The 20,383-nt window shown below is 40.1% G+C and overlaps 1 protein-coding gene across 1 annotated transcript in view; it reads left to right on the forward strand.

Annotated features, from left to right (window-relative positions):
• Nucleotides 1-20,383, forward strand: part of BUB1 (BUB1 mitotic checkpoint serine/threonine kinase) — a 51,121-nt gene that overhangs the window by 16,328 nt on the left and 14,410 nt on the right. The window contains exons 11-17 of the mRNA XM_080813739.1: nucleotides 665-723; nucleotides 2,013-2,141; nucleotides 2,237-2,347; nucleotides 3,291-3,390; nucleotides 4,435-4,516; nucleotides 6,894-7,068; nucleotides 9,078-9,165. Coding sequence (XP_080669865.1) covers nucleotides 665-723; nucleotides 2,013-2,141; nucleotides 2,237-2,347; nucleotides 3,291-3,390; nucleotides 4,435-4,516; nucleotides 6,894-7,068; nucleotides 9,078-9,165 — 744 coding nt within the window. The remainder of the gene's footprint in view (nucleotides 1-664; nucleotides 724-2,012; nucleotides 2,142-2,236; nucleotides 2,348-3,290; nucleotides 3,391-4,434; nucleotides 4,517-6,893; nucleotides 7,069-9,077; nucleotides 9,166-20,383) is intronic.

The raw sequence follows: 20,383 nt of genomic DNA on the forward strand, positions 1-20,383 counted from the left end.
TCTCGGAGAAAAACTCATGTTTTCAAGACAGTTGGGTGGGGATTTTTAAAATTAAGTGTGTTGTACTTTTTACTTTACCTCCTAACATGGTCCCTGCTGAGGGAATGCTAACAATGTTAAATTGATAGATGAGGTCCACTATCATTCCTGGACTTAAAAACAACAACAACAACAACATCAACAAAAACTGATATAAATGTCTTATATGCCATTTTTAAAGTTTCTTGATAACCCTTAAAATCTGAAGAACCATGCTCTGTGGCTCCTGGCTCGTCAAACCAGAGGTAGCCCATGCATTTAAAACACCCCAGTGCTTCCCATAACATGACTCTGGCTAGCTGTTTTGGGCACCCAGGCCAGGACTTGGGTGTGAGTCCTTTAGCCTATGTAATAAATGGGAATCATCTGAATCAGAGGCCACTATCCTGCCCTACCACATACAGGAATGATCATCATGATGTTAAAATACAGGCTTGCTACGTCTAGCAAGCATGTAGTACCTGGCCTTTACAGCTATGAATGAAAGAAAATAATAAAACATTTTATTTGCTTACACTATAGACCTAAACACTTCCATCTGTATTTTAAGAATAGGCTTGTAATTGCTGACTGTTTTACTCTTCTTTTTGGAGAGTTAGTGTGTCTCAAGTGAGTTCTCTTTCAGATGTGTGACTAAAAGTACTCATGAATTCAAGCCACAGAGTGAAGCCAAGGTAAAAGAAGGTAATGTTTAATTATAATAAATCTGTTTCTGACCTGTTTGCCCAGACTCCTGCAGGTCACTGAGAGATCTGTTTGGTTTCTGTGGCTCATGAAGACTTGGGTGAACTTGGGTGTTCGCTTTCCTATTCTTAGAATTTAGGGGTTAGATAAGCCCCAGACGGTCTCAAGTAAAGGTAGAAATCCACTTCTAGTCACATCTTAGTAACCAGAATCCTTTGGAAACTTGATTTGTGAAACCTTTTTTATTAAATTTCTCAGCAGCTTTACCAAAATAAGAGCCATCTTTAACGTATTGTGAAGTAGGAAAGGAGATTACAAGTTTAATTAGGAGTCTTCTACTTCTCTTAGGTACTACTTTGTTAGAGGCATTTGCATTAAAAGTAAGTTCTATGAACAAAATAAGATACCTGGATTGTGCCCTCACTCCCCCCATGTGACTTTGGCTTCCTTTTCAGTGACTGTTCCGTGGTCGGCCAAGCTGCTTGGAACAGCTGGCCGCCCCTGCCTTTGACCAACACTTCCTGCACGCTTGCTGGATGCCAGGCACCGTTCTAGGCAGTGAGGAATGCAGTCAGGAGCAGAAGGCACAAAACCCCCACCCAAGCAGAGGGGAAAAGAAAGTGTCAGGGGGAAGGGGACTGAAGTTTCAGAGGTGACCAGGAAAGCTGCTCCCAAGGAAAGTGATATTTTGGATAAAGTCTCGAAGGTGGGAGCCGCCCATACAGCTAGCTTGGCCCACCTGTTTCAGGCGAAGGGACGAAAGAGTGCAGAGCCCCAATGTGGGACTCACCCCCAAGGCGTCTAAGCACAGCAGAGAGGCCCAGGCAGCTGGAGTAATTTGGAGGAGAAGGAGGAAGATGAGGTCTGAGTGGACAGGGCCCGGGTTTTGTGGGACCTTGTTTGCCTTTTTCTGGACGCCAGCTGGGTAACATGGAAAGCCAGTCTTAAGATCCATGGTGTGACTATTATTAACACGTATTTCCGGGAATATAGTGGAGTGAAGGGTACTATTTATGACAACCCGCTAATTTGATAATGATCTTAGACCAAGCCACTTAATCTCTTTGAACTTTGATTTCCTTTTCCGTAAGAGGATTCTACCTCACCTACCTCGTGGGGCTGTTGTTATAAAAATAAAAATGAATGCGATGTAACCACAGTAACAACAGAAGTCCTTAGAGTTAATTATCAGTAATAATAAAAAGTTTTCATTGTGATTAAATCTCTTAATTTGTGTGCCTTTTAAATTTCTTATTCGTCTACTAATAATGTTTTTTTTTTCCCCATAGGATCTGAAACACATAAGATTGTTAACACAGGTTCTTTTCATACAACTCCAAACACATCGCTGGGAATGGTTCAGGCAACCCCATCCAGGGTGCAGCCGTCACCCACTGTGCACACAAAGGAAGCATTAGGTAAAGCCTTTGGTTTGAATGTGTAGCATCTGGCAACAAATTAATGAAAGCGCTTTTCCAATCATGTTTACAGTGACTCTCTTTATTCTTCTAAGGTTTCATCATGAATATGTTTCAGGCTCCTACACTTCCTGATATTTCTGATGATAAAGATGAATGGCCATCTCTAGACCAAAATGAAGATGCGTTTGAGGCCCAGTTTCAAAGTAATAATTTATTTAAACGCTACTAAGTACAGGCATTGCAGGTGGTTGCCACAGGAAATATCAAGGATTATACAAGAAGTTGTCCTTCCCTTGGTTAGCTTGTCACAGAGGGGTAGTGAAATAAAAAATACGACCGTGTTTGAAAAGGTACTCAGTATGTCATAGATTCGTTTCTTAAAAATAAGTGCTAAGGGGCGCCTGGATGGCTCAGCCATTAAGCATCCCCCTTTGGCTCAGGTCATAATCCCAGGGTCCTGGAGTCGAGGCCCACATCAGGCTCCCTGCTCAGCTGGAAGCCTGCCTCCCCATCTCCTACTCCCCCCACTTGTATTCCCTTTCTTGTTGTCTCTGTCAAATAAATAAAATCTTAAAAAATAAATAAATAAATAAATGCTATAGAAGGACAAAATCCTGGTGCATAAGGGATGGCCAGGAAAACCTGAACACTTGAGGCATGACTTGTGCTTTGCCCAGTAGAGGAATGGCATGGGTGGAACCCACATTTGTTTAGAGTCCCCGGTTTTATGCTGGAAGCCAGAGAGATCATGATAAAGATAAATAGGATCATTAGACTTGGGAGGCCTTGGAATATAAAGTTAACAGGTTAATTTTTTCTTACAGGAAATGGGAAACAAGGCCAAAAGAGAGCTTTTTTCAGTGAGTCAGGTGACAAGAGCAGTGTTGTAGGAGAATGATGAACACTGGGCTTCGTGTGTGGCAGGAACTCAAGACCTAGAGGCTTGAGGGTTAAACCCTGTGACTGTGGTTGGGTCACTTCAACTCACCACAAAGGGACTTATTACCTAGTACTTGAAAAATGTATCAGTTCTTTTCTGTAAGCTGTTATTTCATTTTCTTATTTGTAGGGGAAGTTTAGCATCAAGTATAGTGGGGTTTTTTTTCCTAATACAATAATAAAATTTTGCTTTTCACTCCAATGCAGAAAATGCAAGGTCTTCTGGGGCTTGGGGAGTCAATAAGATCATCTCTTCTTTGACATCTGCTTTTCCTGTGTTCGAAGATGGAAACAAAGAAAATTATGGGTAAAGAAACATTGAGTTACTGCTTTACCCCATGTCTATCTGAAGAAATGACAAGCCAGTGTTTCCTCCAGTGTTAGAAGAGATATGGTGGGTTAGGGGAGACCCTCTTCTCACAGTGACATGAAATGCTGCCGAGCTTCCTCTGGGACTCAAGGTAGTGAGAAAATGTGGCCCACTGACCGAATGGTCTGGGTCTCCGGGCCAGCTCTGCCATTGGCGAGCCTTTTAACCACATCATGGGAAGGCTGTTGCTCAAGTCCTCCTCCAGATCTACATTATCACACAGGAGTTACAGGAAGGCAGACCTCCCACAGCAAAAGCCTGTGTTGCCAGGAAAACAGTGTGGTTACAAAGGATGAGAGAACTGAGGGATTTCATAGATTTGAAATCATATTAGGCATGAATGAATTTACCGGTACAGGTATCTGTACGTGCTCTGTTTATATTTGCAGGATTGATACAGAAAAAGGAAGTGACTTATTATGTTGGGTCATGCTGCAGAGAAATGTTTTAAGCTGAAAGACATTACCTTAGGGAGTCAGATGAGGGAGTAATGTAGGTAGCCCCGGGAATTTTCAGTTTACAGTTTAAACCATGGAAAGAAAGATGTCAGTATGAATTAAGAGTATCATGGCATAGAAGAGATTCATATTGAAGCAGGAAGGAAACAGACTGACCAGCTCTCAGAGGGAAATTCCATAGCTAAACCTAGTCCTAGATATCAGAAATAAAATGTATGGCATCCATGATATGCTATCGGCCATGGTCCTAACTCTTTTTTTATTCCTAAAATTTATAACTCAGTGTAGTAGAGGTTTTGCATTTTTCCACCCTCTGTTAAGTTGCTGTAAATCTGTTTTTATATACATAGTCAAGTTAATTCTGTTTGCACTCAGTTTTCCTACAACTACTGTAAAAGTAAGGAATGTGTATATAAATATTAACTAATAGGATAAGTGGAGAATGTTTCTAACAGTCTCACTTAAATGATAGTATTTCCTTTAGCGTATTTTATAATTTATAATTTTATAAATCTTTCCTTAGATTACCACAGCCTAAAAATAAACCTGCAGGAGCCAGGACCTTTGGAGAACGCTCTGTAAGCAGATTTCCTTCAAAACCCAATGTAGGTAAATCACTGCTTCATCCATGAAATGGGTCTTACAACTCTCTCCTCTTCATTTAACCAAGTGATATGCCAATCAAATGAGATAGTATATGTAAAATTGTGCTGAAAAATACAATGTTATGTGAAGAGTAGGTTTGGGGGAACATTATTCTATAATTATTCGAGTATCTATTATGTATCACACACTGTGATAGATGTAGAAAATGAAAAGCGATAGGATCCTGGCCTTCAAAGAACATTTCCTTGTGGCAGGAGGAACGAGTGGGGGATATATTTTCCTCAACTCAGAAGCAAGGCCTACAATGAAATATTAGAAAACCCACCAAGTCTGAATTACACTGGACTGGTCCATCATCAGCATAACTCAGCAGACGAGTGTCGGCAGTTGGCCGGCCCACAGCATTCTTCTGTCATGGCAGCCATTGTGTCCAGCCCGTGGGCAGCTTCTCCTCTAGCCCTGAGTGTTACCGTGTGGTGTGCTTTCTCTCCACTCACCCCGGCTTGGTCCTCTGACTGGGATGGGTCAGAGATTAGTGCTGAAGAGCTGTGCTAAACTCTGGCTTATAATTTTAGTTCCACAGTGGATTCTTCTGAATATATTATCACTCAGCTCACTAATCCTTCAGATGAACTTTTTGACCTTCTCAAAAACTTCCAAATAATGGACTGGATTTCAGATACAGTGCATCAATTAATAGATGCATTTCACTGAACTATTCAACCAGATACGTTTTGACCAAAAAAGCCATGGTGATTTTTTTGTCTCCTGTCCCTATGTATAAGCAGATTGCTTTATCCTGCATCCACCTGAAGAAACCAACAGCCAATTTTTCTTCCAGAGTTGGAAGAGATAGGGTGGCTATGTAAAAACTTTGCACTATATATAAAAACCATGGGTAGCATTTTATTGGCAACTGAGTTTTGCCAAGCATAATTCTGACTTAGCAGTTTCTGTCTTTGTGTATAAACTCTAAAACTTGACCATTGTGTTTCTGGAGAAATAGCTTATTCTGGGGTTAAGAAAGGAAAATACAAGATGAGCCTAGAGCATCCTGTGGTGTCAGAAAGTAAGGAAGTGTTTAAAAAAAAAAAAAAAAAGATGGCATAACAAATTCAGGAGGCAACCCTGAATAAGACCCTGGCCAAACCTGGTATAATTCCAACAAGAAAATAAGTAGAATAAGGTAGTATTGGATTATAACCCAAGAAATAAAATAAATATCCTTATTGATATAAACAAATGGGAGAGAGGACAAAATAAACCTTCCTTACAGAAGAATGTAATTTATTACCTTGCAGGTAATAAATGTGGAAGGAATGAGTGATAATAGAAAATTGCCATTAGAACACCACAGTAATCATTATTCTAGGCAAACTCCACAGGGAATACTAAAATTAGTAAGTGAAACTTTAGGAAGAAAGAGAATATTTATATGACCCTGTAGTATCTCACCCAAATTATTACTGTAGTTGTTTTAACTCTGTCCACAAATTCTTTGATAACCCTCTCTCAGGAGATGGATCTCAGTTTACCTCCTTTCGAGTATAGGCTATATTACCCCTGCTTCTGACAAATAAGGGTCGGGAATGAGAAAAATAGTTCCTTCCAGAGGAGAAACCTGACAGATACCACCTTCACCAGGTGCTTGGTTAACCTCATCAGTTATAAGTTGTGTTCATATCATGTCTCCCCTAATGTGATCTAATAAAGGGAGCTATATCCCTGATATTCTTCCCCCAAATCTATAACCCCAGTCTAAACATGAGAAAAGGCCAAAATTTAACCCTAAATGGGAAAGAGTTTCCACACAGCTCCTGACCAGTATTCAAAAATGTCTGTGTGAGAAAGACTGGGACAGACCAATCAGCTGGCACAGGTCTGAGGAGACCCAATGAGATGTGATGACTAAACAACATGGCATCCGGGACTGGAGCCTGAAACAGGAAAGGGACCTGAGTGGGAAAAGGATGAAATCCAAGCAGCGTCCAGAGTTGGCAGGATTGTTTAGTAGTTACAAATGCACCAGGATTCCGTAAAGTGTTACCGTCAGAGGGAGTTTGACAGTGTGTGTGGGTACTCTGTACAGTCTTCATGACTCTGTAAGTCTAGAATTTTCAAATTGAAAAGAGTAAAACTTGAAAAATAAAATGCGACCCTTGAATACAGTGTGACTGCACTGGGTTGTGTTAAAGATAAAGTGTCCCACTTCTGGGGAGATGAACAGAACCCTGATGTCCTTGACTTTGTGTTAGCCAGAGGTGACATCTGTTTCCTCTTTAATTGCTCATTTTTTTTCATCTTAAGCAGTATCAATGAGTTAAATGACAAAACGGGGAGATTGTTGCTTTTTTTCCAGTTCATCTTTTGTTGTAGGAAGTACCTCACACCGAAGAGTTTTTGGATGACTCAACCATCTGGGGTGTCCGCTGCAACAGAACCCTGGCGCCCAGTCCGAAGAGCCCAGGACACTTCACGGCTGCCGCACAGCTCGCATCCACACCTTTCCACAAACCACCCGCGGACGCAGGGCCTGCTCTGGAGGATAAAGGTGTGTGACGCACCGCTGGAATGTCTTGTCTTCTGCCAACTTCAGCTCTTCCAGGATTACGGCTTTCTTCTTGGAAATTCTAAATGGAAGTTTAAAGATCATCCAGAGGAAACTTAAAATCCATTCACTCTATTATTACCTGTATGATCTTTTTTTTTGACATCCTGTTTTCTGAAAGCCTGCGCATTTTAAAAACTTAGTAACTGAGATTATTGGTAGAACAGGAGAAGAACCTACAGAAGCCTTCAGAGGCAGATATGCCAAGTCCAACCCATCTGTACAGGAGATAGGTGGATGTTACGTTTACTACAAACAAAATGGCCATGACAGACAAGTTAAGTTACCCGCATGCAAAAAGTAACAAACATTTTGTATTTTAAGAGTAGCAAATAGCAAATTGTAGTCCTTGGTATGTGTCTACAGATTTTATTACTTTGGAGTTGTACTACACTCAGGAAAATCATATTTTGTTGTTTTTTTTAGTGACTGACTTCAAGAGAGTAATGATAAAACGCACGGATAGTTCTTATTTCCCCTAAACCTAACACTCACATATCCAAGATCTTTATCTGAATTAAACCTTAATAGATGACATTGTCATTGAGCACAGATAATTATTACCTATTAAGTACCAACCTACAAACTATATCGACAATAAAGGACCACCTTACCATTCTGATGAGTTTTTTACTAGCCAAATTCCATCACTGCTGACACTTTTATTAAAAATAGTAATTGTTCCTCAAAGCAATACAATGAAAGAATTGTCAAAGAATTTCACTCCCCTACATGGAAGCATATTTTAATATGAAGTCTGAGCCTATAGACCTAAAAATTTTTAACTGAGGAGTAAAAAAATTTTTTTAAAGAACTAACCCGGTATATTAACTTCCTTTTCTGTATTTTAAAGGAGAGTTCGGTTGAAATTTGCACAATCGCCAGGTGCCATCACAAGCTTGCTACTTTAACCAAAAAAATGTTAAAGTATTTTCCTTTTGGGAAAACGAGTTTAATCAGTTGAGTCTTTCAGAGTCAATATTGGCTGTTCTTGGAGTATTTGCACTTTGGTTGAATAAATAGGAGCTAGTATTCTAGTTCTAAAAAGTTTTAGCACCTGTTTGGTGATGCAATATCTGAAAAAATTTAGCCCCATGTAATACTTGGCTTTGCCATATATATATACCCACACACACACACACGATATATACATACATATATATATATACACACACACACACACGATATATATCGTATATATATATTCCACATTTCTTTTTTTTCTAAGATTTTATTTATTTATTTGACAGAGAAATAGAGAGTACAAGTTGGCAGAGCAGCAGGCAGAGGAAGAGGGATAAGCAGGCTCCCTGCTGAGCAAGGAGCCTGATGCGGGACTCAATCCCAGGACTCTGAGATCATAACCTGAGCCGAAGGCAGATGCTTAACTGAGAGACCCAGACGCCCCACACTCCACATTTCTTACTAGTTTGTCTTTCCATAGATAGTTTTTATTTGTTTATTTGTTTTTAGTTAGAGTGGTGGTTAGTATTGCCAGGTATCTTCCTGATGTAAACACTCTAAACCAGTTTCATCAACTAAACACTAACTGACTAAATAAAGCAGTTAGACAGAAAGACACCCACATCTCTGCCCTCCAGATGCATTTCAGTGTTTCACTCTCCACATCCTTGTCCTCAAGGTTCTTCTAAAGCAGGGTGTGTCCTCCACCCCTACCTGCAATCTCCATGGGGGGGCTCATCCTACCCACAACAGACCTGCCACCCTTTGGACCCTTTTCTCTTATGCAAAGTTGAAATGCTCACAAATAATTAGTAGTAAAAAAATTTTTAGTAATTTTTTCCCACTTTAAAAATATTATGGAACAATTTATCATGGAACACCATTCTGAAATTACAATGAAAGTCAATGTAAGAGAAATTCTGGACTTTATAGCCATATGAAATCATTTGCGTGCATAATGTCTGTCTCTTATTTTCCACATATTTCAGAAAATGTGGTTGCAAAAGAGTACATCCATGTGACTCTGGATTCTTGTGAAGAAAACATGGGAGAACCCTCAAAAGACAGAAAGTTCAGGTATGTGAGGGCGGCTGTGGTTCTGTCACTCCACTGTCACTCTGGCTTTGCTTTGAGGATATAACGGAGTACCTAATTCCAACCCTTCGAGGCAAATGAGATTTCACTGACTTGCAGGTATAAGCCAGAAGCTACTCTCTATAGCTACACAAACAGTGATAAACCTAAACCCTGGGTCCATCGGGGCAGTGAAAGAAGCAGATTGGATAGCAGAGAGTCTCTGTGGGAGTAGCTCCTATGACTGACTTCTACTCATTTTGAGAACAGAACTGCACTTAACTCTTACCAGCCGGAAGACCCTGACCTAGTGTAAAGACTACTGCAGAACTGAGCAAACACATACTTGTTTCTTTATACCCATTCTAATTGGGAAAAGCAATCACTTTTTTTCAAGAGGAGGACATTAGAATGTTTAAGCGTTTTAGGTATTGATACAAAATGCGGGTGTAGCTTAGATGAGGGCTTTGCAGAAGTAAAATTCCACCGTATTTGAATAGTTTGGTTAATGTAACAGACACTGAAAGTGGCTGTAATCGTTTGACTATTTGTTATATTCCATTGTAATGCTGATACTTTTTATGTACTATATCCTGTAATTAATCCTTAGAGTAAATTTAGTTGTAGGAACTATTCTTTCCCACCATTACAGACAAGGAAACCAGGTCTAGAGAGTTAAGAAATGACCTAAAGTCATACAACTTCTAATTTGTAGCACTGTAATTTCAACCCATATCTCTAATTTCGGAAGCCTTGCTCTCACAACTATGTTGTACTGCTTCTTGTTATTAAAGACCTCTTCTTAAACTAAGACCCCAGTAAATAAATTGGATGAAAGACATGAGCAGAATTTACAAAAGAAAAAAAATGAATAAGCATGTAGAAAATACTTAACTTCCTAATAATACAATCAATGCAGATGAGCAGAACTTGCCTTTTAATTTAAAATTCTGCCCGATAGGCAGTCTGTCACCTCCCACGAAGAATCTTCTACATGTGACTAAACTTTTGACTCACAAGAGTCATAAGCCATAAGCCACATTTGGCATAAGATTAACATAGAAATATATAGGACAAAAATCAGTTGTCAGGGAAATAACTATCCAAGACACTATCGTCTTTGACTCGCATGAGACAATTAAATTACAAGGAAACCCTTAGGACCAAGGTACGGAAGTTTCCCTAGTTAGCAACCTTGTTTCAGTGGGCATCAGTGGCTCTTGCAAACTACAGATTAGATGCCCGTGTCCCCACAAAGAATAGGCCCATTACTAGGGTCCTCATACCTGAAGCCTGAGCCTATGGATTCCCAGCATATATTTCTAATCCTCTGAGTCTAGCACACGGTTCCAGTCATGGTTATTGTTTACCATAAACAATGGTGACAATGATACTCTGAGCTTTCCAGTTTTCGGGCGAGAAGAGCTAGAAAGTTAACCAAAACTCAAATTCTCATGGAGAAGGGAGAGGGTTTAATTGATAACTTATACACTCACAGTAATTTGGATACTCAGCTAGGAACAATTTATATATGTTCGAAAACAATTTTTTCTGTGTGCATGAATACCCCTAATACCCGATTTGTTGTAATATCAAGCATTGAAAATATTCCCATTTGACTACCACATTTTCTCCCAATAATAGATTTTGATGGCTATGCTTGTGGGATAGATTAAAATTGCCATGATCTGAAGAGGGAGGACTTACTTGTGTCCTCCTCCTATATGAAATGGCTGAACAGAAAATTGATTAATTAAAATTCTGAAAGTAGTTTTAATATGAAAGAACCAGGGAATTATTCTATTCCAGCATACACCCACTGAATTAAATGACAGGTAGTGACTAAAATCCATGATAGAACTATGGAGAAACCTAGCAGATGCCACATTTTTTTTTTATTTTTATAAGTTTTATTTAAATTCCAGTTAGTTAACATACAGTGTAATATTGGTTTCAGGTGTACAATATAATGATTAAATACTTCCATATGACACTCAGTACTCATCACAAGTGCACTCCTTAATCCCCATCACATATTTAACCCATCCTCCCACCCACCTTCCCACTGGTAAACATCAGTTTGTCCTCTATAGTTAAAAGTCTGTTTCTTGGTTTGCCTCCCCACTTTTCCTCCTTTGCCCATTTGCTTCGTCTCTTAAATTCTACACATGAGTGAAATCATATGGTATTTGTCTTTCTCTGACTGACTTATTTTGCTTAGCAAAATACTCCTAGCTCCATCCATGCCATTGTAAATGGGAAGATTTCATTCTTTTTTAATGGCTGAATAATATTCCATTGTATGTAAATGTATATATACCACATCTTCTTTATCCATTCATGAATCCAGGGGCACTTGGGTTGTTTCCATAATTTGGCTATTGTAGATAATCCCGCTATAAACATCAGGGTGCATGTATCCTTTGAATTAGTATTTTTGTACTCTTTGGGTAAATAGTAGTGCAACTGTTGGATCATAGGGTAGTTTTATTTTTAACTTTTTGAGGAACCTCTATACTGTTTTCCAGAGTGGCTGCACAGTTAATTCCTACCAACAGTGCAAGAGGGTTCCTCTTTCTCCACATCCTTGCCAACATTCGTCGTTTCTTGTTTGTTGATTTTAGCCATTGTGTCAGGTGTAAGGTGATTTCTCATTGTAGTTTTGATTTGTATTTCTGTAATGATGAGCATCTTTTCACGTGTCTGTTGGCCATTTGTATGTCTTCCTTGGGAAAATGTCTATTTGTGTCTTCTGGCCATTTTTAAATTGGATTATTCTTCTTGGAGTGTTGCATTTTATAAGTTCTTTATATATTCTGCATATTAACCCTTTGCAGATATATCACTTGCAAATATCTTCTCCCATTCCATGGGTTGCATTTTAGTTTTGTTGATTATTTCCTTCACCGTGCAGAAGCTTTTTATTTTGATGAAGTCCCAATAGTTTATTATTTTTTTATAATGTTTTTTTTATTTTTTTATTTTTTTTTTTCCAATTTTTTATTTATTTTCAGCGTAACAGTATTCATTGTTTTTTCACCACACCCAGTGCTCCATGCAATCTGTGCCCTCCCTAATACCCACCACCTGGTTCCCCCACCCTCCCACCCCGCCCCTTCAAAACCCTCAGGTTGTTTTTCAGAGTCCATAGTCTCTCATGGTTCACCTCCCCTTCCAATTTCCCTCAACTCCCTTCTCCTCTCCATCTACCTTTGTCCTCTATATTATTTGTTATGCTCCACCAATAAGTGAAACCATATGATACTTGACTTTCTCTGTTTGACTTATTTCACTCAGCATAATCTCTTCCAGTCCTGGCCATGTTGCTACAAAAGTTGGGTATTCGTCCTTTCTGATGGAGGCATAATACTCCATAGTGTATATGGACCACATCTTCCTTATCCATTCATCCGTTGAAGGGCATCTTGGTTCTTTCCACAGTTTGGCGACCGTGGCCATTGCTGCTATAAACATTGGGGTACAGATGGCCCTTCTTTTCACTACATCTGTATCTTTGGGGTAAATACCCAGCAGTGCAATTGCAGGGTCATAGGGAAGATCTATTTTTAATTTCCTGAGGAATCTCCACACTGTTCTCCAAAGTGGCTGCACCAGTTTGCATTCCCACCAACAGTGTAAGAGGGTTCCCTTTTCTCCACATCCTCTCCAACACACGTTGTTTCCTGTCTTGCTAATTTTGGCCATTCTAACTGGTGTAAGGTGGTATCTCAATGTGGTTTTGATTTGAATCTCCCTGATGGCTAGTGATGATGAACATTTTTTCATGTGTCTGGTAGCCATTTGTATGTCTTCATTGGAGAAGTGTCTGTTCATATCTTCTGCCCATTTTTTAATATGATTATCTGTTTTGTGTGTGTTGAGTTTGAGGAGTTCTTTATAGATCCTGGATATCAACCTTTTATCTGTACTGTCATTTGCAAATATCTTCTCCCATTCCGTGGGTTGCCTCTTTGTTTTGATGACTGTTTCTTTTGCTGTGCAGAAGCTTTTGATCTTGATGAAGTCCCAGAAGTTCATCTTTGCCTTTGTTTCCTTCGCCTTTGGAGACATATCTTGAAAGAAGTTGCTGTGGCTGATATCAAAGAGGTTACTCCCTATGTTCTCCTCGAGGATTCTGATGGATTCCTGTCTCACGTTGAGGTCTTTTATCCATTTCGAGTTTATCTTTGTGTACGGTGTAAGAGAATGGTCAAGTTTCATTCTTCTACATATAGCTGTCCAGTTTTCCCAGCACCATTTATTGAAGAGACTGTCTTTTTTCCACTGGATATTTTTTCCTGTTTTGTCAAAGATTATTTGACCATAGAGTTGAGGGTCCATATCTGGGCTCTCTACTCTGTTCCACTGGTCCATGTGTCTGTTTTTATGCCAGTACCATGCTGTCTTGGTGATCACAGCTTTGTAGTAAAGCTTGAAATCAGGTAACGTGATGCCACCAGTTTTATTTTTGTTTTTCAACATTTCCTTAGCAATTCGGGGTCTCTTCTGATTCCATACAAATTTTAGTATTATTTGCTCCAGCTCTTTGAAAAATACTGGTGGAATTTTGATTGGAATGGCATTAAAAGTATAGATTGCTCTGGGCAGTATAGACATTTTAACGATGTTTATTCTTCCCATCCAAGAGCATGGAATGGTCTTCCATCTTTTTGTGTCTTCTTCAATTTCTTTTAGGAGTGTTCTGTAGTTCCTCGAGTACAGATCTTTAACCTCTTTGGTTAGGTTTATTCCGAGGTATCTTATGGTTTTTGGTGCTATAGTAAATGGAATCGATTCTCTAATTTGTCTTTCTGTATTTTCATTGTTAGTGTATAAGAAAGCCACTGATTTCTGGACATTGACTTTGTATCCTGCTACATTACTGAATTGCTGTATGAGTTCTAGTAGTTTGGAGGTGGAGTCTTTCGGGTTTTCCATATAAAGAATCATGTCATCTGCGAAGAGAGAGAGTTTGACTTCTTCCTTGCCAATTTGGATACCTTTTATTTCTCTTTGTTGTCTGATTGCTGTTGCTAGGACTTCTAATACTATGTTGAACAAGAGTGGTGAGAGTGGGCATCCTTGTCGTGTTCCTGATCTCAATGGGAAGGCTGCAAGCTTTTTCCCATTGAGGATGATATTTGCTGTGGGTTTTTCATAGATAGATTTGATGAAGTTCAGGAATGTTCCCTCTATCCCTATACTTTGAAGCGTTTTAATCAGGAACGGATGCTGGATTTTGTCAAAAGCTTTTTCTGCATCAATGGAGAGGATCATGTGGTTCTTCTCTCTTCTCTTATTGATTTGTTCTATCACATTGATTGATTTGCGAATGTTGAACCATCCTTGTAACCCAGGGATGAATCCTACCTGGTCATGGTGGATAATCTTTTTAATGTGCTGTTGGATCCTGTTTGCTAGGATCTTGTTGAGAATCTTAGCATCCATATTCATCAGTGATATCGGTCTGAAATTCTCCTTTTTGGTAGGGTCTTTGCCTGGTTTGGGGATCAGGGTAATGCTGGCTTCATAAAAAGAGTCTGGAAGTTTTCCTTCTGCTTCAATTTTTTGAAACAGCTTCAGGAGAATAGGTATTATTTCTTCTTTGAAAGTTTGATAGAATTCCCCAGGGAATCCGTCAGGTCCTGGGCTCTTGTTTTTTGGGAGGTTTTTGATCACTGCTTCAATCTCGTTACTAGATATCGGTCTATTCAGGTTGTCAATTTCTTCCTGGTTCAATTTTGGGAGTTTATAGTTTTCCAGGAATGCATCCATTTCATCTAGGTTGCTTAGCTTATTGGCATATAACTGTTGATAATAGCTTCTGATGATTGTTTCTACTTCCTTGGTGTTAGTTGTGATCTCTCCCTTTTCATTCATAATTTTATTAATTTGGGCTTTCTCTCTTTTCTTTTGGATTAGTGTGGCCAATGGTTTATCGATCTTATTGATTCTTTCAAAAAACCAGCTTCTAGTTTCGTTGATACGTTCTACTGTATCTCTGGTTTCTACCTCGTTGATCTCTGCTCTAATCTTGATTATTTCCCTTCTTACGTGTGGAGTTGGTTTGATTTGTTGTTGATTCTCCAGTTCTTTAAGGTGTAGAGACAGCTGGTGTATTCTGGATTTTTCAATTTTTTTGAGGGAGGCTTGGATGGCTATGAATTTCCCCCTTAGGACCGCCTTTGCTGTATTCCATAGGTTTTGGAGTGAAGTGTCTTCGTTCTCATTGGTTTCCATAAATTGTTTAAGTTCTTCTTTGATCTCCTGGTTGATCCAAGCATTCTTAAGCAAGGTGTTCTTTAGCTTCCAGGTATTTGAGTTCCTTCTGAACTTTTCCTTGTGATTGAGCTCCAGTTTCAAAGCATTGTGATCTGAGAATATGCAGGGAATAATCTCAGTCTTTTGGTATCGGTTGAGCCCTGATTTGTGACCCAGTATGTGGTCTATTCTGGAGAAGGTTCCATGTGCACTTGAGAAGAATGAGTATTCTGTTGTTTTAGGGTGGAATGTTCTGTATATATCTATGAGGTCCATCTGGTCCAATGTATCATTCAATGCTCTTATTTCTTTATTGATTTTCTGCTTCGATGATCTGTCTATTTCTGAGAGAGGCGTGTTAAGATCTCCTACTATTAATGTATTCATATCAATATGACTCTTTATCTTGATTAATAGTTTTCTTATGTAATTGGCTGCTCCCATATTGGGGGCATAGATATTTACAATTGTTAGATCATCTTGGTGGATAGTCCCTTTAAGAATGATGTAGTGTCCTTCTGTATCCCTGACTACCGTCTTTAGTTTAAAATCTAATTTATCTGATATGAGAATCGCTACCCCGGCCTTCTTTTGAGGCCCATTGGCGTGAAAGATGCTTCTCCATCCCTTCACTTTCAGTCTGGGTGTATCTTTAGGTTCAAAATGGGTCTCTTGTAGACAACATATGGATGGGTCCTGTCGTTTTATCCAATCTGCAACCCTGTGTCGTTTTATGGGTGCATTTAGGCCATTCACATTGAGAGTGATTATTGAGAGATACGTTTTTATTGACATTGTGTTATCTTTGAAGTCTTTCTTTCTGTCGATTGTCTCTATATTTCTGTTCAATGCTATTCTTAGGATTTTTCCTCTTTTATAGAACCCCCCTTAATATTTCCTGCAGTGTCGGCTTGGTGGTTGTATAGTCTTTCAAGCCTTGCCGGTCTTGGAAACTCTTTATCTCTCCATCCATTTTGAATGTCAGTCTTGCTGGATAAAGTATTCTTGGCTGCATGTTCTTCTCATTTAGTGCCCTGAATATATCTTGCCAGCCCTTTCTGGCTTGCCAGGTCTCTGTGGACAGGTCTGACGTTATTCTGATGGGCTTTCCTCTGTATGTAAGGAGCTTCTTTGTCCTAGCGGCTTTCAAGAGATTGTATCTACAATTATGATTCCTCAATTTTACTATGAGGTACCTGGATTTTTTTTTGAATTTATAATCTTGGGAGGGGGGGAACCTTTCTACTTCTAGTACATGAACACTTGTTCCATTCGCAAGATTGGGAAAATTTTCATGAAAAACTTGTTCCACTATATCTTCTAGACTTCTTTCTTTCTCCTCCCCTTCAGGGATTCCAATAATTCTGACGTTGGAACGTTTCATGGCATCATTTATTTCCCTGATTCTGTTTTCGTGGCTTCTAAGCTGTTTGTTCCAGGCTTCCTCCTGATCCTTTCTCTCTATTTGTTTGTCCTCCAGATCACTAATTCTATCTTCTGTCTCAGTTACCCTAGCTTTTAGAGAATTTAGATTAGATTGGAACTCATTGAGAGCATTGTGAACCTCATCCCTGGTGGCCTTCAGCTCTGCCCTAACATTATGAACCTCCTCTCTGGTCGCTTTCAATTCTGCCCTAATCAATTCTGTTTGGTCATCCATGGCTTTCTCCAACCTAGCTATTGCCTGGATAATTGTTAGCCTGAATTCTCTTTCTGACATATTGTCTATGTTGATAGCCGTTAGCTCTGTTGCAGAAGGCCCATCCTCTGTATTTTTCTTCTGTTGGGGATTCCTCCTCCTAGTCATTTTGGTGAGAGATGACTGGACAGATGTAGCTGGATGTATTGACCGTGGTGCAGTCAAGGTGCACCCTGGAACGCTTCTGAGCACTCAGGATTCCCCACCCAAATGAGAGAAAAAAGAAAAGAAAAAGAAAAAAGAGGGAGAGAGAGAGACAGGAAAAAAAGGGAAGATAAAAGTGAAGGTTCAGCCCAAATGGGCCCCAGGGTAAGGTTTATGACGTATACAAACAAAAACAGACAAACAAAAAGACTGATAAAAGTATATGATGAGAGAAAATATATATATATATAAGCAAAAAAAAGGAGGAGCCTCGTCAAGAAGAACCCCAAGTATAAGATTTATATACTATCCGGACAAACATAAATACACAGAGACACTGGCAGAAGAAAAAGATGGGAGCATGGTTATAGATTCTCGGTGTGGGCGAGGAAGGTTATTTTGATTCTTCCTGGATGTATCTTGATATCTTTGTTAAAGGACTCAACTTTCCTAAGAAAAAGGGGGATTAAAAATTGGTTCACCTATAGGGGTAGCATTGCTTGGAGAAAGGGGGTTACCTTGAAGTTTAACTCTATATGAATATTAGAAAATAAAAATAAAAAAGGAATAAACTGGACTAAACTAAATTAAAAATTTTTTTTAAAAATTAAGAAAATAGAAAAGCAAAAGAAAAACACATGTGTATGTATCAAAAAATTCAGGTTAGAAGTTTATCATGGAATTTGATGTACTGGACATCTCACTGTGATGGTAAATAGGTTAAAAAATTATCTATATAAAAAAAGAAAAAAAATGAACCAGAATAGTGGGAAAGAATTAAAAATAAAAGTTGTATCTATGAAGTAGTGGTGGTTGTTCTCTTGTAGTCTTTTTTTTTTTTTTTCCTGATTTGTTTTCTGGGGGAGGGGGCTGCCACGTGGGTTTTCAGTCAATGATGTTCCCTGAGTTAAGTCCTCCCGACCCCCTCAAGGGGGTGGGCTCTGAGAAAAACGTTTTTTTTTTCAGGTTTTTGTTCTCTGGAGGTTTTTTTGTTTGTTCACTTCTTTTCTCTCGCCTTGTCAGCTTTTGATGGTTTTTGGAGGTTTAGAGGAAAGAAAACTGCACCCCAACCTCCCTCTCAGAGAGAAGCCTCAGTCTGCTCCCCTGCAGGTGCTGCAGCCGCTGGGCCGCTGGCAGAGCAGGTTCTGAGTCGCGGTCCCTGGGGACGCAGGATCTCCTGCTTGTATGCAAAACCAAGGCAGCTGTGGCTGTCTGGGCAGCTCCAGACCGCCAGAGAGGTTCCAAGCAGCAATCGCACACTGAGATTTTCCCGCTGGCTGGGGCTAAGAGCTCAGGGCTTGCACGCACCTCTCCCAAGGGATGGTTTGGGGCGCGGCGCCTCCAGCTCTATCGGCTCTATCGCCGCGTGGGTCTATCGCCGCGTGGGTCCCAGAACACCAGGCTGGGCGTTCGTGCACCTCTCTCAGGGGAGGTTGAGGTACGCGCGCATCTCCAGTAAGGTGCGCGTTCTGCCGTCTGGTGTGGCTCCCAGCCCCTCACGGGAGCCAGACTCCACCCGTTTTGGGGCGCACTGGTGGCTCCGGGACAAAGACCAGGTTTCTCCGCCGCACTCTCTGGCTCAGCGCTAGGGGAGGCTGCCCTGGGTCTGGGGACTTAAGCCCCTATCCCTATCCGCCCCGATTCCCACAATTTCCCCGCTCGAGTCTTTGCTCTTTTGAGTGCTTTCAACAAGACTCCAAGTTAATGCTGGTCCCCAGATGCCGGGCACTCTCGTATTGGGGTATTATTTTCCAGTCGGTCGCCTCTGGTGGCTCCCTCCCCCTTTTGTTTATCTTCCGATATCAGTCCGACGTTCCCACTCCACTTTACCTGCCCACTGGCGTCTTCTGGCCCCCGTAGAGATCCAGACGTGTATAATTCTGATCTCAGGCTGATTTCATGGGTGATCGGAGTTCTTTGGTAGGTAATCAGCTCACTTTAGGGTGCAGGTTGAAAAGGCGCCTCCTCCTACTTCCCCGCCATCTTGTCTCCCCTATGCAGATGCCACATTTACCAAATGATCAAGGTTAATTTCACAAGTGACAGCTCATGATAGTCATGCATTGAGAAGGGTACTTGACCTCTGAAACATTCTTCACAGTCTAGTCATGAGGAAAACATCAAAGGAACCCAAATTAAGGGACATACTACAAAATACCTGGCTGGTACTCCTCAAAACTGACGAGGTCTTGGGAAAGTAGGAAACACTTAGAATCCGTCACCAATGAGAAGGGAGTAAGGAGACGTAACCGTTGAATACAACATGGTATCCACGATTAGATCTGGGAGCAAATAAAGGACCCTGTGGGAAAACTGGTGAAGTTTCGAGGTTAGTTAAGAGTACTATAACAAATGTTGGTTTACTGGTTTTGACAGAGGAGCTGCTGTCAGGTGAGCTGATAACATTTGAGGAAATTGGGTGAGGAGTATATGGGAATTTTCTATGATTTTTGCAACCTTTCTTTAAATCTGAAATTATTCCAAACCTACTTTGTTTTCAAAAAAATTCCTACCAGGGAAAAATGTCTGTCAAGTAGTAAGAATGCAACAGGAAGTTGCATGTACATATGTTTTTTTACGGTAATGCATACTTATATATGTGTTTGTGTACGTGTGGGCATAGAGGTGGAGGAGAGTTGTTGTGTGTGGAGATACGTACATAGTTGAGTCTTACTGTTTGCACTCATTCTTTTGTATAAAGTCACTGCAAACTCTGAATTACCCAACACTGAACCATCATTCCTAGTTTGGTTCCTGTGAGCCTCTGTTCACATTTTGTTTAAAGACACCTTAATTTAATAAATAATGGTTGATTCATTAGCGTTGAACTCAGGGCCAACAGCACAGTAACTCATACCTATATGAAGCTTATCTAACATGTATTTTCTCTGTAAGACACTTCGCGGCCTTCTCAACCTTAGGAACACTAGACACTTTAGCACTGCTCTTGGAGGAATGTCTTAAACAGTGAAATCACAAAAACACAGAAAAATATATTACTAAACATACTGCGAAAGGACACTGGTTTACAGTGTGCGAGCTGACACGAGAACGCAGAGCATTGCCTTATTCCATCTCCGGGAGTGTGTATGTTGGGTCACATGTTCTCACCATCCT

The sequence above is a fragment of the Martes martes genome (assembly GCF_963455335.1).
Source record: "Martes martes genome assembly, chromosome: 9".
Lineage (NCBI taxonomy): Eukaryota > Metazoa > Chordata > Mammalia > Carnivora > Mustelidae > Martes > Martes martes.